The following is a 27,907-nucleotide window of genomic DNA, read 5'->3' as shown; positions in this document are numbered from 1 at the left end:
GAAGTAATGCCATCTCTAACATTATACGAAAGCACTGGTCGGCTTTGTCACTAAACACTGTCTCTAATACATCTCTCAGCTTTACAGATCGGAGGGGAAAAAACTTGAGAGGTAATGATTGTGCATTCAGGATACGATTCGAATATTACACAACCCCTCGTCATAAGTGGCCATGGACCTTGTGGCCATTGTTCCGGGTGCTCTTTAACAATGGCTATTTCAAAGTTTATACATCCGACCAGAAAGAGAACATTTATTTTGCACAGCTCTTCTGACTGCACATCCTCCGGGGTGGTGGATGTCATTAGTCGTCCCTGTCCGAAACTATATGTAGGCAAGACGTCAAGGATGATCAAAACCCATATTATTGAGCATCGTTCCAATATTAAAAATCATAGAGAAAATGCCCCCTAGTGGAATACTGGGTTCAGCATTCTCATACGGTATCTGATTTACAATTTTTTGTCATCAATGTGGTCCGACCTTCTACACGGGGAGGGAACTACCCCAAACAGTTGATTACAAGAGAACAAAAATGGATTTATTTATTGGACTCTATGGTACCTAATGGCTTGAATTGTGAGCTTGAATGGAGTTGGTTCACCTGAACGCATTCCGCTATGCTCTGATTGGCTACTCATTCCTGTATTCTGATTGGATAGTGTATTTCATGCCAAAACCTTGAAAGTTTACAGTTCCAGGCCTCTAAGTTTGGCGCACTTCCTGTAACCTGGCATCTTATATAGAGAAAGGTATGGGCGGCGATTGTTATATATATATATATATAAAATTTTTTTTAAATGTTGATATGTTTTGATGATACTGCCGGCCTTCTTCTGTTATGTTGGTCGTTTTCCTAAGCGGTTACTGTTTACATTTGTTTTTTACAGAATGATCTCTTAAATCGAGCTATCCCTCCCCACGCAGCCAGCTTGGCGAAACACGGGGTCCGTGTCGGGGGACCCTTGTATTTTCATTGAAACTTTTATATTCATCAGTGGAGTTGCCAGAATAAAGAATTGATTTTTTTGAATACAAAATCTGTGACCAACATGGAATCTGTCTGCTGTTATCGTATAATCAATCGACTTTTAGAGCGCAGCCTTAGCTTGTGTTTCGGTACCTTGTAACATATAACACCATAAACTCCAGCAGGAGGCTCTCTTTGGCACAATATTTGTATTAAGAAGAGCACACGCAGTACATTTGACATTGAGATAATCCCTACAATAGCCTGGCTTAGGACTGAGAATCATTCCTGTTGAGGTGTGCGCAAAACAAATGCATTTGGAGACAGTGCCCCCCCCCCCCCCCCCCAGCATAGTTACTTTTGCTCATTATTCCTCCAACTTCCTTCAACCGGCTCCACTGCCCTGAATGTAAGCAGACATCCTGGGAAAAATGGCTACTGCTGACATCACAGACAGAATGCATGCGCCTGTGTGTGTAATGTCATCGTAGGCTTGGGGAGTTTTTTGGCATCTGAGTATTAGTGTGGGAGAAATATCGACCATAGTGATGATCCTCAGCCATGGTGCTCCCTCCACCACCTCACACATTAAAATCTTCAATAATTGGAGACAGCAGGTCCTAGAGATGTCTATGGCATTTAACAGTCGAGAATGGATGGTAATGTGCTCGCCCCGTCTCTGCTCACTGCTGGCGGAGGAGCCGTCCCACCGCCTTCTGCGCGCTGGAGATACAGTCGTTCACAGAAACGCCCTCGTAGGATGCGCCCACAAGATTCAGAGGCAGCAGCTGGTATTCAAGGTACTTGGAAATATTCTCTGTCGAGACAAGGGAAGCTAGTGAGAAAAGCTTCAGTGAGGCATCAGTCCCTGGGGTGGAGAGGGGGAAAGCTTTATCTCCCTTCATGACTGAGGGAGCCGTACGGCCCAGGCGCTCTTATAGCAACTGGTTGCTCGGGACATGGTCCCATTGAAATCAGGGGTCCTGGGGCACTGTGGCCTCATCACAGCCAGGGGCCCCCTTCTGGTTAGGAGCGAGATATTCTCCACTGGACATAGAAGAGCAGAAGCGAAGAGAGAAGGTGAAGGACAAAGACCAGCAACAGAAAGACAGTGGGGGGGAGAGCAGTAAAGAAAGACAGAAGTGACGAGACAGTGAAAGATTTATTTTTTTTGACCTGGCAGTTTTGACCTGCTCCTCTTGTATTTCCAGCTCAACCGGAGCTGAGGCTGAGGTCCAGCTTTCTAGGAGACTTTACATGCAGCTGCCTGGATATTTTCTCCTAGTACATGTCCATCCCTCCCAGCCCCAACTCAACAGACCTAATCTGGCCATGTTATCAAAAGTGGGGAGTGGGGGGGGGGTGGGGGCCTTCTGCACGACAGCACGGCCTCTGCGCTACCAGCCGACTCATGCCCTTGAAGGGTTAATGGCGACTTTTTACCTATTCGTTTCCAGTGTCCAACGGTGTACTGCGGGAGGCAGTCCTAGAGGCAGAAAGGGAAGAGAAAAAGCAACTTGGGATCAGCTTTCCTATTTATAAATCCCTGTATCGGTTGTATTTACATAGAAATTAACTCTCTCCCATGCCCACAGCTGCGCACAAAGGGCTCTAGGTGGGCAGAGTGCGGCATTACGCCTGCAGAATGACCGAAAGCGCTAACGTCTATCAGGTGCCGAAAACTGTTCACGAGGACGAGTACATTTCCCACATTATAAAAAAAAACTACGTTGTTGAGGGGGAGGTTTTAAAGCGATTTGAAGCTACACACAACTTAAATTCTCAGAAAACATGCGCACGATCGGCAGGCCTATAACACGCATAGCTTATGCCGGCGTCCTGAAAAGACGAAAGTTCCCCGTGCACGTTTTGCGGCATTGCAATTCGATATTCGGACGCAGGCTCTCGCGGGGCCACTCACTTTTGCAAATCAGGTTGACTGTCAGCTTCTGCGCACATCAATAATCAGCCCCATAATCTGTAGGGTGTGTGCATCCTTCAGACAGCCCCCTCCCCATATCCTTCCTCACATGGCCCCAGGGGGACTCTTTTTCTCTCTGTGTACATTATATCCCATCGACCCCTTACGCCTTCAGCAGCCCCAATGGGCGAGGTAGTCTTACAGGAATAAGAGGATCTCGCTGCCCAGTCAGCCTTTAAAGTGCTGAAAGGACAAGCAGATATCCATTTTAGGCTCCTCGCCCCTCTCCCTCCCTTGCTGGAGTCCTGCTACAGGGAATGTGTCTCAGCTCAGTCCTAGTGCAGCTGGGAAAGGTTGCAGATGTTTTAAAAAGTATTCTAGAAGAAAATTCCCTCCCCCTCCAGCCATAGTGGAATACTCCAGCTGCTGATCCACTGTGCACAGGAATAGCTATACCAAAAGATAAAATTAGGGGGGCGACAACGTAAACAACGAACCAAGTAATACGATTGGCTGAGCAGCCCAGGACAATACCTTGTGCAGTTTAACGATAGCTCTTGTCGGCGTTGCGGACAAACCCAGGTGTGATGTCACTGCCTTGCTCGCCCTACGGAGCAACTGGTTGTGGGACACTTTATCTGGTTCTCCAATGCCTTTCTCAAACCAGGCTCCTCCCATCATCACCTGCAAAGAAGAGGACCCCACCCCCCCACAAAGAGAGATAACTATTAGCCAATGACCCAGGGGTCTGGGATTCCCGATTAAACACCGGATGCTATGTATGATGTGTCCCTGACAAGAGGCGGCGAGGACAGGGGAAGGAGAGTGAGTGCGCATTCCTCCCACACCTGGACGTCGAGTGGCAAGGAGAGTCAACCGGCAATGCGTGATGGTTCCCAGATAAGAGCTAGATGGGAAGGAGTAAGGAGACAGTCTGGGCATCACGGCTCCCTGATGAGAGATGGACAGACAGTCTGGGGCGTGATGGCGCCTCTCACAGCGATCTCCTGGCTGCCCGGTTCTGAGGCTCCTCTGGCTTCCTCTCTGTAAGTGGACGGGGTAAACGGTACTCACCGTCAGTCGGGTCGAGGGAGCGCCGTGACGGTTCTGATCCGGGAAGGCGACAGAGTCATACACAACACCTAAGATGGCGCTGTCCTCAGATGACGGGACCAGGTGGCCGAATCCCTGCAGTGAGACAGAACTGGAGGTCAGGGGGGGGGAGAGGAAAGATCTTGGATGCTGGTGTTCGGCCTCCCTGCGGGCACAGTATGCAGCCGGAGCAGGGCGAGGACGACTGATTTATCGGTGCCTGCCCACTGCAGAATGTGAATGACATCAGCTGAGTGTCTCCAGGTTGCACTGAGCGGCTACAGTCCTCTGGGTTTGCCCTCTGACACCCGGATCCCGTGGGCCGTTTTCTAGCGAGAATGAAGGGGTTAACCCTCTTGGTTCAGAGAAGGTCCTCGAGTGCCACAAACAGGCCAGGTTCTCAGGATATCCACAAGAATACGCACGAGATAGAACTGCAATCAATGGAGGCAGTGCCTGCAGATCTCTCTCCTGCATGTTCATTTAAATATCCTGAAAACTGCAACTGTTTGCAGCAGTCCAGGAACCAAATTCTCTGCCTCTGATTTAGAAAAAGCAGATTTCCCCCCCCCCGTTCATGATATTATCAATGGTTTGCTGATGTTAGAAGCAGAGAGAACCGGGGAGGGAGGAAGTCCCTTGTCCGTATGGAAGGACTGACAATGATCTGAAATGGCAAATTTGAGGAAGATGGTCTGGAAACCGCTGAGTGGGAACAGCAAGGCCCTGGTACGACCCAGCGGCCATTAGAAAGGTAAGGACACTGTGGCAGCTAATGGGCACAAAGGCGTCCCACTGAACAAGCATTCCTCATTTCCTGTTTGTACCCCAGATCAGTCCAGACCACTGGGCTTATGCGACCCTACCAGCAGATGAACAAAAACCTAGAGGCACTGCTACGCATCCGAGAGTGCCGCCTGCGGTCCCTCAGTATTTCTCTGACTCCAGCAGATGGGGGAGGTGCAAAACCTGCAGTCCTGAGGGAAAGGAGGGGATTCTGGGAAGGAAGATTCCTAGAGGTCGGCTCCCCCGAAGTGTTAGGTTCCTTCGTGGGCCATCCCTCAGGAAGAGCAGGGCAAGCAGGAGGTTGAATATCCCTGTCCTAGCTCGGCCCTTGTCTGCCCGGGGGGGGGGGGGGGGGGGGTGTCCCTAGTTCCCCCCTCTGGGTCCTTGCCCCTCGCAGTGATCAGCCAGAAGCAGGGAATTCATTTCTTTTATTCCCTTTTTGAAGTGCAGGAGGTACAGGCTGAAGCAGGGAAGTATTTTCTTTTATTCCCTTTTTGAAGTGCAGGAGGAGGTACAGGCCGAAGCAGGGAAGTATTTTCTTTTATTCCCTTTTTGAAGTGCAGGAGGAGGTACAGGCCGAAGCAGGGAAGTATTTTCTTTTATTCCCTTTTTGAAGTGCAGGAGGAGGTACAGGCTGAAGCAGGGAAGTATTTTCTTTTATTCCCTTTTTGAAGTGCAGGAGGAGGTACAGGCTGAAGCAGGGAAGTATTTTCTTTTATTCCCTTTTTGAAGTGCAGGAGGAGGTACAGGCTGAAGCAGGGAAGTATTTTCTTTTATTCCCTTTTTGAAGTGCAGGAGGAGGTACAGGCTGAAGCAGGGAAGTATTTTCTTTTATTCCCTTTTTGAAGTGCAGGAGGAGGTACAGGCCGAAGCAGGGAATTCATTTCTTTTATTCCCTTTTTGAAGTGCAGGAGGTACAGGCTGAAGCAGGGAAGTATTTTCTTTTATTCCCTTTTTGAAGTGCAGGAGGAGGTACAGGCTGAAGCAGGGAAGTATTTTCTTTTATTCCCTTTTTGAAGTGCAGGAGGAGGTACAGGCCGAAGCAGGGAAGTATTTTCTTTTATTCCCTTTTTGAAGTGCAGGAGATACAGGCTGAAGCAGGGAAGTATTTTCTTTTATTCCCTTTTTGAAGTGCAGGAGGAGGTACAGGCCGAAGCAGGGAAGTATTTTCTTTTATTCCCTTTTTGAAGTGCAGGAGATACAGGCTGAAGCAGGGCTCCGGCGGCTGGTCGCAGTGGGCCGTCAGGAGGCACTCTGAGGTGAGCGGGGCCAGATTGCCGGCGTGGTTGGGGCCGGGTATCAGAACCGGGACAGCGCCGCCGACCGCGTTGCAGGCGGGGGCTATTTTAGGCCCGATTTTTGCATCATGGCACCGCATGGCCACAGCATGGGAAAGTTTGCCGCGGCTGTGGGGAGAAGTGGGCGCGTCTCAGTGTAGATGCGTTTTGCTCCGAGTGTGTCTTCTTGGGGGGGGGGGGACACCTTCGAGGGGAATCGCTGGACAGTTGGCTGCCTCAGGAGTGATCGGTCCAGAGACCCCATCCCCTTCAATCGAAGACTTCCTCGCTTCTAGACATGGTTGAGGCAGTATACACTCATGTACAGGGTAATGAGAGCGTACCGATAGATGTATACGTTTATTCTTGGTGTTCATCAAGGGAGTCCTAGTTCTAGGAGCTCCAACTGGTTCTCTGCTGGCCCATTGTTTGTTGGGGTGTGTTAGTTTATTAGTTTGATCATCTTGGCTTGGGTGCAGATCAATGCTGAGGGTCTGCAGGTGGCACTCTTGGATATGAAGCAGGGTCTCAAAGTTTTGTTCTCTGCCTCCATCTGCTGGTAGGGATGCAAAACCCTACCAGCTGACCTGTGCTATTACAGGAGTGAAAATTAGCAGGTAAGAACCAATTTTCCTATATGGGACACTACCTCGTGAAGTAGGGGGGGTGGGGGACAGTTGGGCTTCTTGGTTCTCAACCAAACTTGCAGGAGGTGGCACGCGACGCGCCTCCGCCCAAACGGGCACTCACCGTGATGGGAAGCACTGCGCCATCATACTGCAGGTTCACCACGCCCACCGAGACAGCCTGAATCTGGCGCAGCTCTGCGGCCAACGGTTCCGCGGATGCCGGGAGAAGCCGCGAGAGAGCTGGAAGAAGCCACAAGGGCACTGAGATATTTCCCTCCTCGCGTCTGCCGGTGCGCCAAAGCATGAGCTGTGTCACCCCACCCCACCCCTCCTGCTCCTGAAAAGCAGAGACGAAGGCATGGAGGCTTACAGACCCCACAGAGTTCTGCAGGATAAAAATAACGTGCCCCCCGATCTCCCCACCCCCCCTTAACGCATGGGAAAACCAGCAGGGTGAGCGACCATAGAGCACGCTAGGCTTGGCTCTTCAGGAAGGGGGGGGATGGCATGTTGAAGGGTCTGGGATCCCAGGTCACGCGAGTCTGATCGCAAATCTCATCAGCCACAGGAAGCTGAAAGGGAAAAAGTAAAAAAAAAAAAAAAAAGACTGTCCTGTCTTAAAAGATCCTTACAGACCACATTTAAGGATCTGGCAGTAATGTAAACCCCCAAAACACATCTTCCACTGAACCGTGCCCTCTACCACCGCCCGTGGCCACCTCTGTGCCTCCCTCAGTTCCTCGGAAAGGACCCTGGCTAAAGCCAGCAAACAAATGCGGTCATAAATTCGTTAAATCAATGTTCCCGGCCAACTCCGAGGGTCTAATTTCCCACAGCGTCTCGGAGGAAGGAACCCCCCCCCCCCACACACACACACACAGAAATATTCTTGCGGGAAACAGCTTCCTGGGAATTATGAAGTGAGTAAACGCCCCCCACCAGCTTTGGCTGGCTCGAGTGGTCCTGAAGGGGCAGGGACTTAAAATCGCCGCTTGCCAGCCGCGCCATTTCAAAACTGAAGCCAGGGCGGGGGTTTGCAGGCGACTGATCAGAAGAAGAGCGCACTTACCCCCTCCCCCACCTCCCTTTGCCAAGGTGCCAGCTCCCCCGCCTACCTTGTGCTGGCACGGCGCTGATCAGGTGGTCGGCCACAACACTGCCCTCTGGAAGTGTGATCTCAAATAAAACAAAGATTTACACCATCACATTGTTTAAAATGAAAAAAAAGAAATCCCACCTATACATCTGCCTGCATGCACACCGTTCTCAATCTGTCTGTATCCGTAGCAACGTTCTGCGGGACTACGTTCCCCAGAATTCAGTGGGATTTCGTTTCCCGCCTGCCGCCTCTTGTCCTACCTTCCAGCAGTTGTCCACTGTCCTCTCCAGCCGCTGCAGAGGGGTGTCCCTGTGGATCTCCACCCCCCGGCCCCTCAGGAACTCCTCCATGGCCTCCGGTAGGGTCTCCATCCCCCTCCGCAGGGACCACTGGCTCCAGCGCTCCCTCTTTGCCCTGCGGGTCAGATCCGAATCGATGCGGGGTCCCTCGCCTTCTAGATACAAGGAAAAAAGGGGGGGGGGAGGGGGGGCCTGAGCAAGCTTCCTGCTAGACTTCGACCGATTTTCAGATCTGAATAACGCGAGGGAAGAGTTTATAAGCACCTGGTTGAGGGACACAATTTCATCCTTTTAGCCCAACGGTTCAGGCACGTTTTTGTCAGGCCCTCCAGCCTGGCATACAGGCAATCACTATGTACAGCAAAGGTTCATGACCTGGGTCCTCGAGGGCTCCACACAGGTCCAGGGAGCCAGCTTGCTTTTCACAGCACACCTACTACTAAAGGTGAAAAAAAAAAACCGCAGGGGCTGGTCTGGTCTGGTGGCTCGTGCGGAGGGAGCGGGGATCAATTTCTGGCTTGGGTTTTCTGCTCCCTGGGTCATTCAGCACTAGGGGTGCCGCAGAGGCAGCGTTCACAGTCCCCAGGGAGGGAGGGACTGATCGTGCAATGGCGACCTCTAGTTGTCAGATTTAGGAGCCCATGATTACAGGAATCCAGAAGGAGCTCTGGTGAATGCACCCCCCCTCCCCCCCAGCACCAGTGGTGGTAATGGCTGGACTAAGAGAGTTGGGGGCAGGACATAAAATAGGGCAAACCCCCCTCCCCCCCCCGAGTTGCAAATGAAGGCTCCTGGCTCCAACTGAGCTGGAAGCCCATATTTTGTAAAAAGGCAAAACCCCAGAAAATCCCAGTTTCATGCACGTACATAAAACTCTAAAAAAATAAACACTGAAATTCGTAACTTTATAAACACCCGCCCACACCCATTCTCGTTTTCAAAAGCTGTACTCTCAATCCAAAAAAGCAACCAAAGTACCTTCTCCCCTGTCCCCTCCCCCACTCTCTCACCTCCACCCAGGGCCAACCCCAGGATGATGGAGCGCCTCTTTCGCTCAGCTTCGTAAAGCGCGGGGAGGCAGGATCTCACGCTCAGCTGCCGGCAGTCTCCAGCAAACACGCCGCGGCACAGGCTGTCTATGGCGATGTCCGCTATCTGGGAAGTAAGGAGGCTGAGTTGGTGAAAGGCGCCCATCCCCTTTAAACAACAACAGTAACATAGCAGGTGACAGCAGAGAAGGACCTATTGGGACATCCAGCCTGCCCGGTTGTCTGGCCCTCTGGCTCTCTACCACTCTGGGGATTCTCATACTTAACCCAATACCAGGCTACCCCCTACCATGTCTTCACGCAACCTGATGAGTCCCAGGACTTAATCCAATACCCTGATCCCCTTCCATGTCTCAACAGCAAGCTTTGTAGTAATCGAAATCAGTCAGCAAAACTAGGGAAGCTGTTGTCTGACCATCCTCTGCCAGCCACCCTGTGCTTCTGGATGTTTGAGTTATAACCAAGGCAGATGCGTGCAGGTCACCCCAGCCTCACTGGATGCTCAGAGCGGCCATACCACAGCTTTTATTCTCCTCTCTTTGGTGCTCTTGTTCCACATGACCAGTGTCCCTAGCCTCCCTTGACTGTGTGAGGTGGGAGGGTGGAGGCACAATCCATATAATTAGCTTGTTGCTGCATAATTGACAACCTGCAGAAGAATCAACATTCCTTGAAGCTTTCCCACCTTTGAAGAAAGCTATTGGGTGCCTACCTGCCTGCCTTCAGTCTCAGCTCTCTCTCTCTGCTCCTGCCCCTCTCCTCACAAACAGCCTGTAGGGAACCCACTCCATCTGCGGTTCCCCATCCCCTTTCCTCCTCTTCTGAAGTGAACAGGAGGGCGGGCAGTGAAACTGGAGCAGATAGAGAAAGAAGTTAGAATGTTTGATCTCTCAAAGAGCTCTTAAATCCTTATCAAACCGAAATTGATTCTGATATAAATTCCTGGATGGAGTGATGCCCTTTTATACAAAGGTTCTTGCACCTGCATAGGTGGTCAACCATAAACCTATTACAAAGATCTGGATGCGCTTTTTGGAAGGCTGCAACTGCTGGTGTCCCACAGCTGGAGAAATGGGCATTGATTTGGATTCATAGAAGCCTTGATGACTGGCACTACTGCTGACAAGTTTCAAATGTGGACTAATTCAACGCCTTTTTGTGTCTGTTGCCCTGTGTCCAATATATGTATACATATTCCGTAGAGATGTGTATCGTTTGGGTTTTTTTGTTTGTTTCGTGGTTCGGTTCGGATCCCCTGTGGGTAATTTTGGTTTTTCTGCAGTTTGAGATTTTTTTTTTCATGGCTCACAAATCTCGTGTTAGCATGCACTAACACAAAATACAAATTTTTCCAAAATTTTGGAAAAATTTATTTCGTTTTAAAGCACTTCTGAACCATGACGAATTAGACAATTTCGTTGAAATTGTCTAATTCGTTTAAAACGAATGCACATCTCTAATATTCTGTATAATCAACAGCACCACAAACAGCTGATACTGAGGATATTTTCAGCACTATTTCGATTCAAAACAAAAGTGACATTTCAGTTAAAAGTTTGTAACTTGCATGTCTTTACTTGATAAATAGCTGAATTTGGTACTTGATAAATTTTGTATTTGTATATACTTTAAAAACAAACAACATGAAAGATTTTCAATTAAAAAAAATGACCTTTTTTTTTTTGCATAGTTGGGGGTGTGAATATGTATGCAAAATTATGCAAATCTGGCACAGAATCATGCAAATCTGGCACAGAATTATGCAAATCTGGCACAGAATTTGCTCACCCTTGCCGCAGAATCTTGAAAAATCTGCTGTGGGAAACAGAGGGCTCTGCATATGACTAAGCAAACGCTCAAGCCTCCTCCTTCCTTTCTTCTACCCATTTTCTCTCCTTGCCACCGCACTCTCTATCTGTCCTTGGCCTGTTTAAACTCTGCCACGTTTTGAGTTGCCTATCCCTCTGCTAGAGGCTATTCCACCACTTCTTGGCAAAGAAATACTTTCTCTGAACCTTCCCTTCCTGCAACGTCATATCGTGTCCCGCTCGTCTACGAACTGATTTTTTTTTCCTATGGAAAATTTTGCCTTTTTGTACTCCTTATTCAGATCATTTTGGTTCAAGTTAGTGCAGGGAAAAACACAGAGAAAAAGCCAAGGAAAAAAAAGAGATCCAGAAAAAAATAAAAGCAGACAGACGTGAGAACCAAAGGCAAGGTGAGAGGCAGACGGGCATGAGGAGACAGTGACAGGGCCCCAGCAGCTGCGGTTCGGCCTGTGGCTGAAATGAAAGGAAGTGGCAGTCCCAATGTTACTTTCCGTTTAGCTTTTGAACATCGGCATTGGATCCAACTTCAGCTGTGGTGTAGGAGGACCTCAGGTAAGTGCCGGTTGAGGGGGGGGGGTCAAAGGACTCTCACCTCCCGTCCCAGGCGGCGTGCTGCAAACTCATGGACGGTCTCATCAGGCTGCGTCCCTCGCTGGGCCGTCAAGTCGCGGAGGCCGCACCAGACCAACGGCTTGCTGAAGGGCGGGACAGTGCGTAAAACCCCACTGTGGGTCAGAGAAAGCAAGGGAGTGCATGAGGTCCGTGCGGTGCGAAGAGACTATTTTGGGGGTACGGGGGGAGGGGTCTGGGCTTGGGGCTTCGCTGTACCGCCCTTTGGAAATGGCTGCACCGATTTCATTTGTTAGCTGGAAACATAGCTGGCATTCTTTGACCACTGTCCAGCTGGAGAGTTCATGAGCAAGGAGAACTGCCCCAAATCATTCTCTCTTAAAAGAAAGTGACAATTTCACAGCTTCAAAGCACCGAGGGGGCTGCCTTAAAGCCTACAGAGGTGAACTGTGTATGAGAGAGAATTACTGGGAGGTGTGAGGGGTGACTGCCTTATAACGAGGGGGTCACTGGGAGGTGCTGGAGGGGAACCGCCTTATAATGAGGGGGCATTACCTGATACCGGAGGGTAACTTGTGCAACGTTTTGTTCACATACAGGTAGCGGTTTCTGGAGGCTGAATTGTCCCCTGGTACTGGAAGGATTTCGCTCTCTAGACCGAGCTCAGATAGCTAAAAATAATAATCAGAACCGTTTTAATAGCAGTGCCTGGTGAGGAAAAGGAAGCACAGACTTGGGGGGGGGAGGGGAGGGGGTGGATAAACCGAAGGCTCCTTTTTGGACGATATCTCCTGAATTCTAAGTTCTCCTGGCCAATCCCCTGCTGTGACGACAGTGCGACTGCATCATCTCAAGCCTGCACCAAGCCTGCCTAAATGTTCAAGGCTAAGCAGTGTGCGCGAGCTGATTTTGGCACAGTATATATAGGTGTGCCTTGCAGAAGTGGGTGCAGAATTATGCAAAGACTAACTTTCAAAGCATTCATTTTATGCCCGGAAATCTTTAACCTGAACTGCTTCCCAGATTGCCCCTTGAGGTGGATACAGTTTTGCCTGTAATTAACGTGTGTGTGAAAATCACCAGCGTGTGCATCGGGCTGAACTACACACACGCACACCTCCTGGTTTTCTGCCCATGTGAGTTCCAGCTCGGCTTTTGAAAATGGAGCCCCCGAGTCATATTTTGATATTATAAAAGGCTACGAGCAAGGACAAAACCTTGTTTCAATTAACAGAAGTAAAACAATGCTAAAGTCATTTTTTGGTATTAACAAAACATTTTGAAAGGATAGACACACACATACCTACCAGGTACAGCACAGGCAACAGCAGTGCAAGCTTCACACACACACTCACTCACACACACACACACTGACCCACCACAGAGCAGGTACAGCACAGGCAGCAGCAGTGCAAGCTTCACACACACACACACACACACCAGGTGCAGCACAGGCAACAGCAGTGCAAGCTTCACACACACACACACACACACACATCAGGTACAGCACAGGCAGCAGCAGTGCAAGCTTCACACACACACACACACACACACACACACACACACACACCAGGTGCAGGACAGGCAACAGCAGTGCAAGCTTCACACACACACACACACACACACACCAGGTGCAGGACAGGCAACAGCAGTGCAAGCTTCACACACATCAGGTACAGCACAGGCAGCAGCAGTGCAAGCTTCACACACACACACTCACACCAGGTGCAGCACAGGCAACAGCAGTGCAAGCTTCACACACACACACATCAGGTACAGCACAGGCAGCAGCAGTGCAAGCTTCACACACACACATACCAGGTATAGCACAGGCAGCAGGAGTGCAGGCTTCACACACACACACATCAGGTACAGCACTGGCAGCAGCAGTGCAAGCTTCACACACACACACATACCAGGTACAGCACAGGCAGCAGCAGTGCAAGCTTCACGCTCACACACTGCCCCATAACAGGCAGCAGCAGTGCAAAATGCATGCACACACACACACACTCAGTCCCACCGCAGAACAGGCAGCAGCAGTACAAGTGTCCCTCGCATCCTTGGCACCTTACCATGGTCAGGGTGTTCTTTCCCACAGATCCTGCAGGACGGATCCCCCGAGGTCCGTGTTCAAACACAGCCCCATCCTCTGTGCGGGTGGATTTTAACCATCCCCCCAATCGGCTGCTGCCTTCCAGCAGAATTATCTGTCAATATGCAATTAAAACATTAATCCTGGAACTGAGGAACTGGGGCAAACATAACACCAAATTAAGTTCTAGATGTAATGAAAAATCATTTCCTCTCAGGACAGGGATGGACTGGCAGAGCTCTGTGCATCAGGAGTCTCAGTACTGCAACAGCCAGGGGTGCCACAGGGCAGAATTGAGGTGCACTGCCAGATAAGACTTGCTCTCTTATACCAAGTGCTATGGGGTCAATATTCTTCTGCTATCCTGCTCAGCAAGTTAGCCAGATAAGTTATCTGGCCAAATTCAGACCAGCCGCATAGCAGGTCTAATCCAGATAACTTAGCTGGATAAGGCTGAATATCAGCACTTATCCGACTTGGGGGCCGATGCAATACACCGAGCGCACTGCTTAACCCACAGCTGGACGCGGCTTGTGTGGGTGCTACCTAATCCCCTCCACAACCCGCGTCAAACGCACGGTGAAACTAATAGCGCTCATCACATGCAAATGCAGTTTATGAGGCTATTAGGAAATCACCCACAATACAAAAAAAAAAAATGTGCATCTAAATTTGGCGTCCTTTTCTAAATTGGTGGACAGCTGACCACTCGCCATCTTCCGCTGTCAAGGAGGCGCTAGGGGCGTACAAGCGTCCCTAGCGCCTCCTTGACAGCACGACCCCTACTTTAAATCTTGCATGGCACCCCTAGGAGGGGTGAACACTCAGCGCCCACTTTCAGCATGTTTGAATTGCATCGGCCCCTAAGTTAGCCAGGTAATTAGCTCCCCCTAGAAACACCTCCTTCCCACCCCTCACTTATTCAGAGAAAAGGTTATCTGGATAGGTAGCAGATGCTCACAATGGCCAAACTTTGAAATCATGCCACTAAGACGGACAAGCCATGCTTATTCGGCTAAGTGGCGCTGAATATTGGCCCCCGTGAAGACAATTTCCGAAAATAATCCAGTTGTGCCGAAACGGATTAGCACGCCAGAGTGCCCTCTCTGAAAAATGCCCTCCTCAGCCCAGCTAAAACTACATGCAAGCCTCCACAGTGCCAGATTGTGAGGACATCATTAGGTCGGGATGGGGGGGGAATGTAGCGTGTGTACAAGACTTTTTCAAACACAGCCACACTGTTTTTTTGTTCTGGTCGCCCATGCAAAAGAGCAGGTATGAACTAAGCTGATGCTTTTCAACTTGCGTATTTTACTTTAATTTATCCAAGTCACTTCTCATTGAAAATTAGTGTAAATTACACACACTAAAAGCACTTACGTACTTTACAACTATGCAGGCTCTTTGAATATCGCCCCTTCCTATATAAGAACATGCCATACTGGGTCAGACCAAGGGTCCATCAAGCCTGGCATCCTGTTTCCAACAGAGGCCAATCCAGGCCATAAGAACCTGGCAAGTACCCAAACACTAAGTCTATAGCAGGTAATGGACTTCTCCTCCAAGAACTTATCCAATCCTTTTTTAAACCCAGCTACACTAACTGCACTAACCACATCCTCTGGCAACAAATTCCAGAGCTTAATTGTGCGTTGAGTGAAAAAGAACTTTCTCTGATTAGTCTTAAATGTGCTACTTGCCAACTTCATGGAATGCCCTCTAGTCCTTCTATTATCTGAGAGTAAATAACCGATTCACATCTACCCATTCAAGACCTCTCATGATTTTAAACACCTCTATCATATCCCCCCTCTGCCGTCTCTTCTCCCAGCTGAACAGCCCTGACCTCTTCAGCCTTTCCTCATAGGGAAGCTGTTCCATTCCCTTTATCATTTTGTTCGCCCTTCTCTGTACCTTCTCCATCGCAATTATATCTTTTTTGAGATGCGGTGACCAGAATTGTACACAGTATTCAAGGTGCGGTCTCACCATGGAGCGATACAGAGGCTTTACTACATTATTTTAAAACACAGGCCCAACAAAGTTTGGCGAGCTCTGAAGTTGGCGCCATTAGGGAGCACATGCGGCGTGGTCTGCCTGCCTGCCGTGCCATAAGTCATCTCAGTGACTGCTCCGAAATCAACGGGGGCACCGCTCCCCAACTCTTCTATCCCCTGAGCAGCAGCCTGCAACGCCTTAGGCCAGCAGGACCTCCGCTGCAAAATGTATATATTACCTGACTGTGCAAACGGCGCTTCTCTGCTACAGGACATACAAGGATACCAACTCCCTTCTTTCTTTTGTTTTTTTAAAGACACAGTCAGACAAAAAAAAACAAAAAACCCAGAAGAAAGGATTTACTTCCCTGCTGCTGCTCGCTGACTGAAGACTCGGGGAAGGAGGGAAGCAGGACCCTTGGTTTTCCTACCCCTGGATGCTGCGAGCTAAAGCCAAAACAGGGATTGCCAACCCTCCCGGTCGCCCAGCCCACGAAGGAACCTAACACCTCAGGGGGGGGGCGCCTCCTCTAATCTTCTTCTCCTCTATTATCTCTTTCTTTTTTCTCTAGGCTGCAGGTTTGCACCTCCACCATCTGCTGGAGAGGGACTGCAGGTGGCGCTCTCAGTTAAGCAGCAGAGCCTGCAAAGCTTTTTAGTTTTCTGCCTCCATCCGCTGGAAGGGATGCAATACCCCCACTTGTCTGGACTGATCTGGGGTACGAACAGTAAATATCTTTTTCTATTTTGTAGTAAAGATTGTAAAGCAGGATGGGGGGTTACTTACCTTGGACACACTGGCATTTTTGGCAAGGTAGTAGCAGGCTGCAAGCCCACTAATTCCACCCCCGGCCACCACCACTGTCTTCTGCATCCGCTTGGCTTTCCCACCTAGAAGAGCAGACAGACAGAAGGGGAGAGGCAGGGATGAAGAGAGAGTAAAACAGAGAAAGTGCGAGTGAGTGTTTGTGTGTGTGCAGGAGAGTTAAGAGGGAAAGGAGAGAAGAGAAAGGGAGAGTGAAAACATGTCTAGAAGCAAAGAAGGACGGAAGAAGAAAAGAGAAATGAATAGAAGAAAAAAAAAAAGGAAGGCATTTCAAATAAAACCGTCCCCACCGAGAGCCCTGTAAGTCACCAGGGAAACGCCCTGACAGGCAGGAGATAAGCGCCTGGGTCCCAAAGCACAGAAAAGGTCACCAGCTCCAGCTGTTACCCGGGATAAAAAAAACCCACCATGCTGAGAAGATAAAAACTTTTCCAAAGTAACCAAGGAAGAAACTGTAACCAGAAGTCACCCTCCCCAAACTGGACCGTGTCACTTCAGGGCTGCACTCTCACAGAGTTTGTTGAAGTCAATGTTTCTTTTCATTCTACGTAACTGCCTGTTCCCCCCTCCCCCCCCCCCCCCTCTATTTATTCTCATCTCAATTAACTTAAATGGCACCCCCCCCCCCCCCCAACATCTGGCTCTCTTCAGGGGAGTCATCCCCACAAAGCTTACCTTCTTACTGCTTCGCTTCTGGGACACATCATGGAAATTCACTCAGGTCAGGGATTTGGACAAGGCCAGCAGCTAACATGCCCCAGCCCATGAGGAGATAAGATTGGTTTCTCCAGCCTCCCCCGAGTTAGCAAGGAGAGCCCATATTATATCCCCCGGTCTAAAGGTGCTTGTCTCCCTCCTCCACCTCTATCGATCTTCCTGGGTCCTCAAAACCCCCCCCCCCCCCCCCCAAACACCCACACACACATCTTCAGAGTCCTGGAGAACCCACTTGTCTGTCTTGTACCAGGTATTTTAATTGGAGGGCCAGGGGAGGGAGGAACTGTGCCAGGCTACTCAAAGGATAATCTATAGAAAGACATGGACGCAGATATCAAATCTGGCACCAGTGCTAGGTTAAAAGGCAGGTGGTGTGACAACCACTAGAACCCTGCACCACCACCCAGTATACCCCTCCATTTCATTTAATTCAATTTTATATGCCGTCTTTCTGTACAAGCACTCAAAACGGATATCAAAACGGCAAGTACAATAAAATGCAGCCAGACATTTTGTCAATATGAAAGTCACAGACAAAACAACTCGTACAAACAGTGGGCGACCCCAGGTAACAAAATCCAGACATCACAAGCTCCCATCAGCCCAGGATCAAATATTACAATACTTGCCAAATACTTAAACATCAGTATAAATAATGTTGCCTATATGGTTACCAACCCCATCTGAATCACATCTAAATGTTTCAAGGTAAGGGCCACATCCTAACATGCATTCTCTTGATGCAATAAAATAGACTGCCTCCCCAGCATCAGTACCAGCTCCCAGATTCACAACACAGCACACCACACACACACCTAGCACTATATCCACATTATCCCTAAGCATTGCTCCCCCCAAACTAAAGAAAACAGCCAGGTTTTCCCTTGATATCCAAACATCAACAGCTCTTTCACATGGTGAAGATATTGGGGTAATTTAGAACAAGGGAGAAAGCCCGTTTCACCACCTCTGCTAGGCGGAGTACTCAGTTGTCTGAGATCATAGCATCTCCATCCTGGACCTCCTTCACTTCCCCAGGCATCATCCTTCTGTCACATTTTTGGTTCTCTGGTCTCTTAAGAACATAAGAAATTGCCAAACTGGGTCAGAACAAGAGTCCATCAAGCAGAGGCCAAACCAGGCCACAAGAACCTGGCAAGTACCCAAACACTAAGTAGATCCCATGCTACCGCTGCCAGCAATAGCAGTGGCTATTCCTCAAGTCAACCCGATCAATAGAAGTCAATGAACCTCTCCTCCAAGAACCTATCCAAACATTTATTAAACCCAGCTACACTAACTGCACTAACCACATCCTCTGGCAACAAATTCCAGAGATTAACTGTCCATTGAGTGAAAAATAATTTTCTCTGATTAGTTTTAAATGTGCTACTTGCTAACTGCATGGAGTGCCCCCTAGTCTTTTCTACTATCCGAAAGAGTAAACAACCGATTCACATCTACCCATTCTAGACCTCTCATGATTTTAAAGACCTCTATCACATCCCCCCTCAGCCATCTCTTCTCCAAGCTGAACAGCCCTAACCTCTTTAATCTTTCCTCATAGTGGAGCTGTTCCATCCCCTTTATCATTTTGGTCGCCCTTCTCTGTACCTTCTCCACTGCAACTATATCTTTTTTGAGATGCAGTAACCAGAACTGTACACAGTACTCAAGGTGTGGTCCAACCACGAAGCAATACAGAGGCACCATTTTATTCATCATTCCCAGCCTAATAATTCCTAACATTCTGTTTGCTTTTTTGACTGCCACAACCCACTGAGCTGAACACAATTTATTCTTGATGGCACAATTGCACTATTTCAGCCATATATGAACTGGTGTGGTCTGGCACCCAGTATCTGGACCTTCCATCTCAAGGTTATCCTTGCATTTACCTCTGTTTCTGGGCAACCCTCATTAGGTTGAGCAGCCAGAGGTTCCTAAACTCTTAGACTAATTTATGTTTAAACTTTTTATTTCAATACAATAGAACGCTTAGCTACGAACCAACACTTGGGATGCATTGTTCTTTGTGTACACTAAATCAAAGTATAGAAAGCAATTCACATTTTATTCCTTATTTTCTCCTCTCCCCCAAATAAGCAGATTGTCCATTGCTTATCAGCATTTAAAACGTATTACAAACATGAGTACTCATAGCAATAAAATAAAAATCATACAGAATAGATGCAAAATCCTAGCTATTTGATTTTGGAAGCCTCATTTATCTGGGTGGAGGTGCGGGAACACCAGTCTGGGAACCTGAGCATTACAAGGTGCCCAAGGCACCCATTCCAGTCTCCTGGAGAAGGAGGAAGAGTCTACCACTGTCACCTTGAATTAGACACCTGGTGACCTGCTCTGCCCAGCCTGAATGCACACTGCAAGCCTAGGATAAAGCAGTTTGAGAGAGCCCTCCTCCTTCCCCCCGATGCATGATTTAATAACATCCTGGCAATGCTCTGCTGATCTCAAGTAAAGGGAGGGGAGAGGAGGCAGCAGCGCGGTTCTGTGTGGCAGCGAGCCCCTTACCCAGAGCAAGAACAGCAGCAGCAACATCTGCCGACCCCTGCCCCGCCTCCTCCCTCAGCTGATTGGGAAGAAAGAGGGGGAAAGGGGCGTGGCTAGGAGTCCTTGCCCAATCAGACCTCTGCAACTCACATCCGGGCGGTTGGAAGCAGGTTGCCTACGGTGGGCGGAGAGGGACGGAAGAGTTCTGTCCTCCTACACAGAAACAGAATATGCATCTGTGCGAATAAAAAAGAAAGGCATCAGGAAGTGGAAAGCAAGCAGCAGGATCTTGAGGTTGGGGACGCTGACATTTATTCTCTGATCTTCGAGGTCTGAGATTGCAAAGCTACCTATACATGAATTATAGGCGGAGGGCAACATTTGTTTTATGTATATTCTGCTTTTCAGCACGTCAAAGCAGATTACATTCAGGTATTGTAGTTATTTCTTTGTGCCCAGATGTAACACAGAGGGCTCCCAATCTAAGTTTGTAGCTAAGGCAAAGGAGGTCAAAGTGACCTGCTCAAGGTCACAAGAAGCAGCAGTGGGAGTTGAATCCTCGTTCATAGCCTGCTTCTCTAACAACTATGCTACTCCTGCACTAATATAGTTTAGCAGTCAGTCAATCAGTCATAATGTAAACTGACAACCCAAAAAAATAAATATGAGTGCTAGCTATGTGCTGCTCTCTACCTCCCATCCTTCTGCCCCCATAATTATTGAAAACCACTCTCCAGCAGATCAAGAGCAATGTAAGTCTGCGTGCTGGGGCTCCAAATCAGGATCGGTGATGTAACCATGGGACTTTCTACTTACCTTCCCCAGGATGGTTTCTCTGACCCTTCCCAAACGCCTCTCACCAGAGGGTCACTATGCATGGCGGGCTTCTCTACCTCTTCTCTATAGCTGCTCCCACTGGAGCTATCCTTCTCCTCCTTTAGGTGTCGTCAGATCTATTGTAGACAACTTCTGTTATTTTTTCTTGATGTTCCAGCATTCCTAGTTTGGATCTTTAGCCCGCCTTTTAGCACTATTAGAGTGCAGGTACAATAAATCGCTGACCCAAAGAGTTTATAATCTAAGTGGGTGCTCGAGGCAACAGGAGATAAAGTGACTTTCCAAGCTCACAAGGAGTATCAGAGGTGGGGAGATGGGATTTGAACCCTTCTTCTCAGCCCATTGCTCTAACCGTTAGGCCATGCCTTTTTTCAATAACGCACAGTTAGTGCATGCATAAAATATAGGAAAGGTGGGTACTGCATAGTTCATAGACCACAGCTGCTTTCGATTTATCTTTCAACATCTTTATTAAACAAGAACAGAGACTAAAACAAAAGAAATTCACATTTCTATTTATGTTTTGTGATCTCTTTATTCTATATTTGTTTCCAACAGTTAACTGACATCTGTGGGTACATTTTGTGTAATAAATAAGGTGTTAAAACATCCTCTGTATGAGATCTTGTATCCATTTTCTATCCATTGATGCAATGCTGTCAGATGTTTTTAAAAAGTTTTGCTGGGCGGTTAAAACTGGCCAGGGCTTTCTTTATTGCATATTGGGCCTTAGGGGTGTTTCTTGTAATGTCTTATAGCCAGCTACAGGTAATGGCAGGCAGGGTATGCATAGTCTAGGGGTGCACTCTATTTGTTATTTAGACAAAATGTGAAATTTATGTTGGAGAATTTTGGGCTCAGTTCTGCTGGTGATCCAGGGATATGTGATGCAGCATTTCTATATTTAGAGAATGTGCATTTCTATTATTTCTGAGACCAGCACTGGAGTGGTGGTGGTGGGGAATGATGAGAGTGCTGAGGTCAGGGGGTGAGAGAAAGTGTGCTCACTGTCATTAATCCATGTCAATCTGAGGGGGGGGGGGGCAATGTTCACCCTTCTCCCCCCACCCCCCAGTCTGACTTCCTTACCCTTTACCCTGAGGAGCAGGGATCTGCTGGGGGGGGGGGGAGCATCAAAGGTTTACATTCAGTTCACCATTTGCCCTAGAGCTGGCCTTATATACACTTGTTTTTGTTGGAAGGTGAGGGGTGCTCCAGCTCTGTCGGTGATATTGGTGGATTTTAAAAGTAGACTTGTCAACAGATAACAGGGTTTAATGGCAAGGTATGATTTATTTATTTATGGATATTTGATATTCCAACTTTTCCCAAAGTTGGTCTCAAAGCATGGGATAAATATAGGGGATCTCTGAAAGTGTGGTAGGGATAGTAGAGCTAAATTAGTTGGGTGGATGGGCAGACTAGATAGGCCGTATGGTGTTTTTCTGCCAACACATTTCTCTATTTATAAATGAACAGAGGTATCTGAACAGCTTACAATCAATAGAATGCACAATACGAGTAGCATTGGGATCCAGCATGGGAAACGCAGGCAGCCATACCTGTGGCTTTCCTGAAAAGGAAGTATGGCTCATTGTGAGTGATGGCTGGATGGAAATCCAGATTTTCTCATAAAGTACTGAGTGGGGATGAGCAGGCCAAAATGGGGCTTCAGAAGATGCTCAAGACTACCCCATACACCAATGCCATCCCCTCAGGTCACATAAATATGATTGAATAGATTATTTCAGTGGGGTTACCAGAAAGCTCCATGCGACTGAAAGCAAACAGGTCCAATGCAAAATTGTTAACCCCCCCATGCAAGTGTGATTTTTCTGTGATCGTGACAAATCAGTCCCAAAAGCAAACCTTGACCAGTCTGGTTTGCAAGCTATTCACTGAATATGCATGAGAAGTACTAAGATGATAGATCAGATGAAAATGGAACAGAGAACATTTTCAAATGCCTGGTGTTCAGCATTTTCTCCCTCCCCCAGCCCGAACCTAGAAACCTTCATTCAGCTCAGCGCATCCTATGGCTTGTAGTCCACCCATCCCACTGACTCCCTATGGTGCACCTTCTCGGTCACCACTGAATCAGCACGGTAGCCTCCAGTCATACACCATCAGTAGTCCTCAAGTATATTATACGTACAATATACAGAGATGCATTAGAGACCCTCTAAAGCAGACTGGCCCACACATCTCGAGAATGCGTTTGGGAATCATGAAATGCAGGGACTACATCTCCCTGTATGCACTCTCCCAAAAACAGGGCTGGGTCAGCCGGTCCAGGGTGACAAGATGAATAACTCTGCCCCTTTTAGCTCCGCCTTCTTATGAGGTCAGAGATTCCGTCCTAACATCCGAGCCGAAACAGCATAAGGGAGGGTGATGGGGGAGCGGAGTACTAAAAAAAATGACGATTCTTCCAACGTGATCTATAGGGGCGTGGTCTATGAAGTCGGTTCCTCCTCCTCCGCCGGGGCACGCGCACGTGCGCGCTGGCTGCCCGGCGGAAGTGACGCAGCAAGATGTAACCGGCGGAGGGAGGCCGGCCATGGCGGCCTGCGTGAAGGACCCCTGCGGCCTGCTCTGTGTCTTCCTCACTTACCTGAGCGTGGCGTACGCGGACTATGTGATCTTGCGGCACATCCTCCTGCTCAGCTATGCCGGCAGGTACTTCCCCGCAAACCAATTCTGGGCGCCGAGCCCTCCTTGCCCACGCTCCTCCAGCACGGTGCACTCTGGGATTTGTAGTGCGGCAAAAACCTCCCGCGAGCACGTCCTGGGACAATAAGAACGGCTAAAATCTTCAAGGCCTGTCTAGTCTGCTTCTTGTCCTGGTACTGAGTCTGGAGAAAATTGGATTTGTAATTAATTTGCGTGGCACTCTTATCATTGGAGAGTCCTGACCCGGTCCTCGAAGCCCCGCTCAGCCAGTCTGGTGTTCCGGCGCTGAGTGTATTTATTTATTTTATTTTTAATTTTTATATACCGAAGTTCTTGTAGGGACTACAAATCACTCCGGTTTACATAAAACAATGAACTGCCCAACAGAGAGCGGAGCTTTACATAGAACAGTAGAACATATGGAACAATATAACTAGATGACAATTTAACATAGTGATAAATAAATATTATAGTTTAACTGGTAATACTAGATGACAATTTAACTAGATGACAATTTAACATAGTGATAAAATAAATTATAGTTTAACTGGTAATACATAAAAATTATATTATTTAATATAAGCAGTATAACTATTTAATGTAGAATAAAGGCGTATGTATGTATTACTGTGGCATAGGAACCTTCATTTTTATAGTATTTTGCCTGGGAATTTCAACGGTGTAACAGAAAGGTACTGGAAACATGACTGATACGACCCGCAGGAGGAAAATCAGTGGGAAATTGCATTTTTCCTCAACTACTTTTATGATCCCAGGCAAAATAAAATAAAAACGGAACATGACGGTCCCGACTGTGACAACACAGTCCTGTTCAATATCTTTGTGAGCGACAAAGATAACACAGTCCTGTTCAATATCTTTGTGAGCGACATTGCGGACGGGATAGAAGGTAAGGTTTGTCTTTTTGCGGACGACACTAAGATCTGCAACAGAGTGGACACGCCGGAAGGAGTGGAGAGAATGAGACGGGATTTAAGGAAGCTGGAAGAGTGGTCGAAGATATGGCAGCTGAAATTCAATGCCAAGAAGTGCAAAGTCATGCATTTGGGGAGTGGAAATCCGAATGAACTGTATTCGATGGGGGGGGAAAGGCTGATGTGCACGGAGCAGGAGAGAGACCTTGGGGTGATAGTGTCTAATGATATGAAGTCGGCGAAACAATGCGACAAGGCGATTGCAAAAGCCAGAAGAATGCTGGGATGCATAGAGAGAGGAATATCGAGTAAGAAAAGGGAAGTGATAATCCCCTTGTACAGGTCCTTGGTGAGGCCTCACCTGGAGTACTGTGTTCAGTTCTGGAGACCGTATCTACAAAGAGACAAGGACAAGTTGGAGGCGGTACAGAGAAGGGCGACCAGGAAGGTGGAGGGTCTTCATCGGTTGACATACGAGGAGAGATTGAAGAATCTAAATATGTACACCCTGGAGGAAAGGAGGAGCAGGGGTGATATGATTCAAACTTTCAGATACTTGAAAAACTTTAACGATCCAAAGACAATGACAAACCTTTTCCAACAGAAAAAAATCAGCAGAACCAGAGGTCACGAGCTGAGGCTCCAAGGAGGAAGACTAAGAACCAATGTCAGGAAGAATTTCTTCACGGAGAGAGTGGTGGATGCCTGGAATGCCCTTCCGGAGGAAGTGGTGAAGTCCAAAACTGTGAAGCACTTCAAAGGGGCATGGGATAAATATTGTGGATCCATCAGGTCCAGAGGACGCATATAAAGAGCAGGTAGTAAAATACTGCACGGAGCGGCAGTAGCCACAGAGGCATTCACGGAGCGGGATGCCAGTGGCCAGTGGTAGGTGTCCACCTTCATGGAGCGGAAGGATGTAGGGCTGTCATCTCCCAATTAAATAAAAAACAAAAACAAAAAACAAAACAGGGATGGGATCCATCAGGTCTAGAGGACACATATAAAGAGCAGGTAGTAAAATACTGCACGGAGCGGCAGTAGCCACAGAGGCATTCACGGAGCGGGATGCCAGTGGCCAGTGGTAGGTGTCCACCTTCACGGAGCGGAAGGATGGAGGGCTGTCATCTCCCAATTAAATAAATAATAAAAAAACCCAGGGATGGGATCCATCAGTTCTAGAGGACGCATATAAAGAGCAGGTAGTAAAACACTGCATGGAGCGGCAGTAGCCACAGAGGCATTAACGGAGCGGGATGCCAGTGGCCGGTGGTAGGTGTCCACCTTCACAGAGTAGAAGGATGAAGGGCATCCATCTCCCAATTAAAAAAAGAAAAGAAAAAAAGAAAAAAAAACAGGGATGGGTTCATGGGCTTATAGGTATTACCAATTATTAGGCTTTTCAATATTTGATGATAGTTAATGTGACTTTCAAGGCATTCTTCACTTTCGGTGCATGTCCGGCATGACTCCTTGCTTCAATGACAGGGGAAAAGAAAACTGATACTTCACACATTTCCAGCATTGCCCTCTGCTTCATGGCAGAGAGCTATGCTGCCGCTTACCCAACTAATCAAACTTAATATTTCACTTGGAAGCAGCTCCAGCACTGCTCTCTACATTAATGGTGGGGGTGAAAAGGGAATTAGAACATAAGGTTACTAAGAGCCAAGAGAAACAGTTAAGTATGAGAACAAATGTGTGAAGCTTGCTGGGCAGACTGGATGGACCGGTTGGTCTTCTTCTGCCGTCATTTCTATGTTTCTATGTTTCTATGTAACACATGTACACACCTGGGAGCTCTCAGGATTTCTCCCTGAGACTCTGGAAATTTGCATCAGTTGCAGGGTCTCAGGGGAAACACTAGAAACCTCGGGGCCTGCTCAGTTACGCCACTTCCTCAGTAAGCCTGCAGAGAACAGTCACCCTGGGGCAGACACTGTAAGCAGCATGTGGGGAGAAACTGGAGAGGGGCTGCAATACACACAAAACTAAGTCTGCAGCTGTGATTCCAGGACTTGGGAAACATTCAGATAAGGGTCGAATAAGGATGCATAAGTCATGGAGCTGTGATTTATAGAGGGAGGGAGCAAAGAGTGCCTGGGTGAGGAAGAGATGAAGGGGAAGTATGCTGGGTCATCTCGGGAGGGGGAACAGGTGATGGTGATGGGTGGGATAAAGCTAAAGTGTAGATTAGTCGGATGGTGGGTGATGAAAAAGAGAAAGCTGATACATATTATTCCATTCTTCCCCCTCTCCCACCTTCTGCTAATCAACAGCAATCTCAGGGGGACCACAGCTCAAAAATTCCCAGGTATGCACATGTAAAAAGATATGTCCATAAAGTTAATCTGAAATGATGTGAGGTTATCCACAATGATGAGCATACATAATATGGTTGGGCATGGACCAATATGCAAATAGATCGCCATGTAAATTAATGGCAGATGCCCTGCAAACCAGACTAGCAGGGTGAGACTCTCAAGGCCCGGGTTCTTTTTCTGAGACCTCCCTAAGACTTATCTGGAGATGGAGTGGTATCTGTGCTTTTGTGACCACTCAGATCCCAATTTCAGCTGTCCTATAGAATGCATTATGATATGACTACATGGGTGGATGGGTCTTAGTATAGCAACTCCCCAACCTAGTCTGACCCAGGCCGGTTTTAAAATTATGCATGAGATCAATTTGCATAAATCAGAGGTCTAGTATTTGCAGATTTATTTCTTGAAATATTCATTTCGGATAGCTTATTAATCAAGTTTACTTAGGGAATAGCCACTGCTATTAATTGCATCAGTAGCATGGGATCTTCTTGGTGTTTGGGTAATTGCCAGGTTCTTGAGGCCTGGTTTGGCCTCTGTTGGAAACAGGATGCTGGACTTGATGGACCCTTGGTCTGACCCAGCTTGGCAATTTCTTATGTACTTATGTTCTTATAGCTTGAAAACTAGATCTGTGAAGATGCCAGAACAGATCGGGGAAGCTCTGGATTAGCAGATATAGGTTGAGCCAGGCTTGATAAGTCAATTATAGGTTGTTAGCCAACTGAGTATGCAAAAATATACCACAAGAATATGAATGACTTACATTTTTATAACTGCAAGCAAAAAGATGCAAGGGAGCAGTCCAGTAGCAAGATCGGGGGTGGGGGGAATACCCTATCTTTTGCACTGGGTGTACCTGTGTTGATGGGAGGTCATAAATGTGAACTGGGGCACAATGCTAGCCCTAATGAAAATGCATGAGAGAGATTGACATGCACACTGCCTCAGTTATAGGCAAATCTGTGTCATGCATATTTATAGGAATACCCTGTGTAGCCCTCGAGGACTGGAGGTTCCTCTCACTTGATCTAAGCCAAAAGGATGAGAAGTGGAATGTGACTGAGAGCACGTGAAATATGTCAGTTCAGTAACGTGATTGCTGAATCCCACCCGAATTATCTGCCTTGTATGGCCCAGACCCATTTGGCAACATGTCAGGGTTTGCCAATGCTTTCCCTTTAGAAGGTGAAATCTTATTTCTGACCAAAAATGTCAACATTTTCATTGTCAAAATGTCATGATTCAACTCCAGCATTATTCATTTGGATTCTTTCAGGATCCTTGAGGGAATGAACATTTGCATATTAATCTGTTAAAATGTATGCAAATGTATTTACTGAATATTCAGCGTGGATCTTTGAGAATGGGAGCTAATACCCTTGTTCCAGAGCTACCAAGTGACCGACCCCCTATCCTGTTGCATTCTGGTACCTATAGTGGCTGATCTCGGAGAGTAGCAATATTT

The 27,907-nt window shown here is 47.8% G+C and overlaps 2 protein-coding genes across 9 annotated transcripts in view; one reads left to right on the top strand and one right to left on the bottom strand.

Moving 5' to 3' along the window:
• Nucleotides 1–1,116: 1,116 nt before the first annotated feature.
• On the bottom strand, nucleotides 1,117–20,505 carry PPOX (protoporphyrinogen oxidase). 8 transcript variants are annotated; one of them, XM_029580964.1, is made up of 13 exons: nucleotides 20,487–20,505; nucleotides 16,401–16,504; nucleotides 13,597–13,731; nucleotides 12,077–12,192; nucleotides 11,544–11,676; nucleotides 9,084–9,228; nucleotides 8,035–8,228; nucleotides 7,791–7,851; nucleotides 6,797–6,915; nucleotides 3,966–4,079; nucleotides 3,426–3,575; nucleotides 2,414–2,456; nucleotides 1,117–1,787 (listed from the first exon to the last, which is right to left on the bottom strand). In XM_029580964.1, exons 2-13 carry the CDS (start codon nucleotides 16,485–16,487, stop codon nucleotides 1,654–1,656), a joined length of 1,431 nt encoding a protein of 476 aa, XP_029436824.1. In that variant the 5' UTR covers nucleotides 16,488–16,504; nucleotides 20,487–20,505; the 3' UTR covers nucleotides 1,117–1,653. The 8 variants fall into 8 exon arrangements, with proteins under 8 accessions (XP_029436824.1, XP_029436819.1, XP_029436825.1 ...); XM_029580959.1 differs by lacking the exon at nucleotides 20,487–20,505 and adding an exon at nucleotides 19,692–19,750 and having other exon boundaries at nucleotides 16,401–16,642; XM_029580965.1 differs by lacking the exon at nucleotides 20,487–20,505 and adding an exon at nucleotides 19,692–19,750 and having other exon boundaries at nucleotides 8,035–8,225; nucleotides 16,401–16,642.
• Nucleotides 20,506–22,933: 2,428 nt separating this feature from the next.
• Nucleotides 22,934–27,907, top strand: part of LOC115078194 (palmitoyltransferase ZDHHC3-like) — a 34,613-nt gene continuing 29,639 nt past the window's right edge. Inside the window, exon 1 of the mRNA XM_029580938.1 lies at nucleotides 22,934–23,186. Coding sequence (XP_029436798.1) covers nucleotides 22,966–23,186 — 221 coding nt within the window. The 5' untranslated portion in view covers nucleotides 22,934–22,965. The remainder of the gene's footprint in view (nucleotides 23,187–27,907) is intronic.

The sequence above is a fragment of the Rhinatrema bivittatum genome, chromosome 16 (assembly GCF_901001135.1).
Source record: "Rhinatrema bivittatum chromosome 16, aRhiBiv1.1, whole genome shotgun sequence".
In the NCBI taxonomy this organism is placed as follows: Eukaryota; Metazoa; Chordata; class Amphibia; order Gymnophiona; family Rhinatrematidae; genus Rhinatrema; species Rhinatrema bivittatum.
The sequence above is the reverse complement of the archived record's forward strand: the minus strand, read 5'-3'. Positions and strand labels throughout refer to the sequence as shown.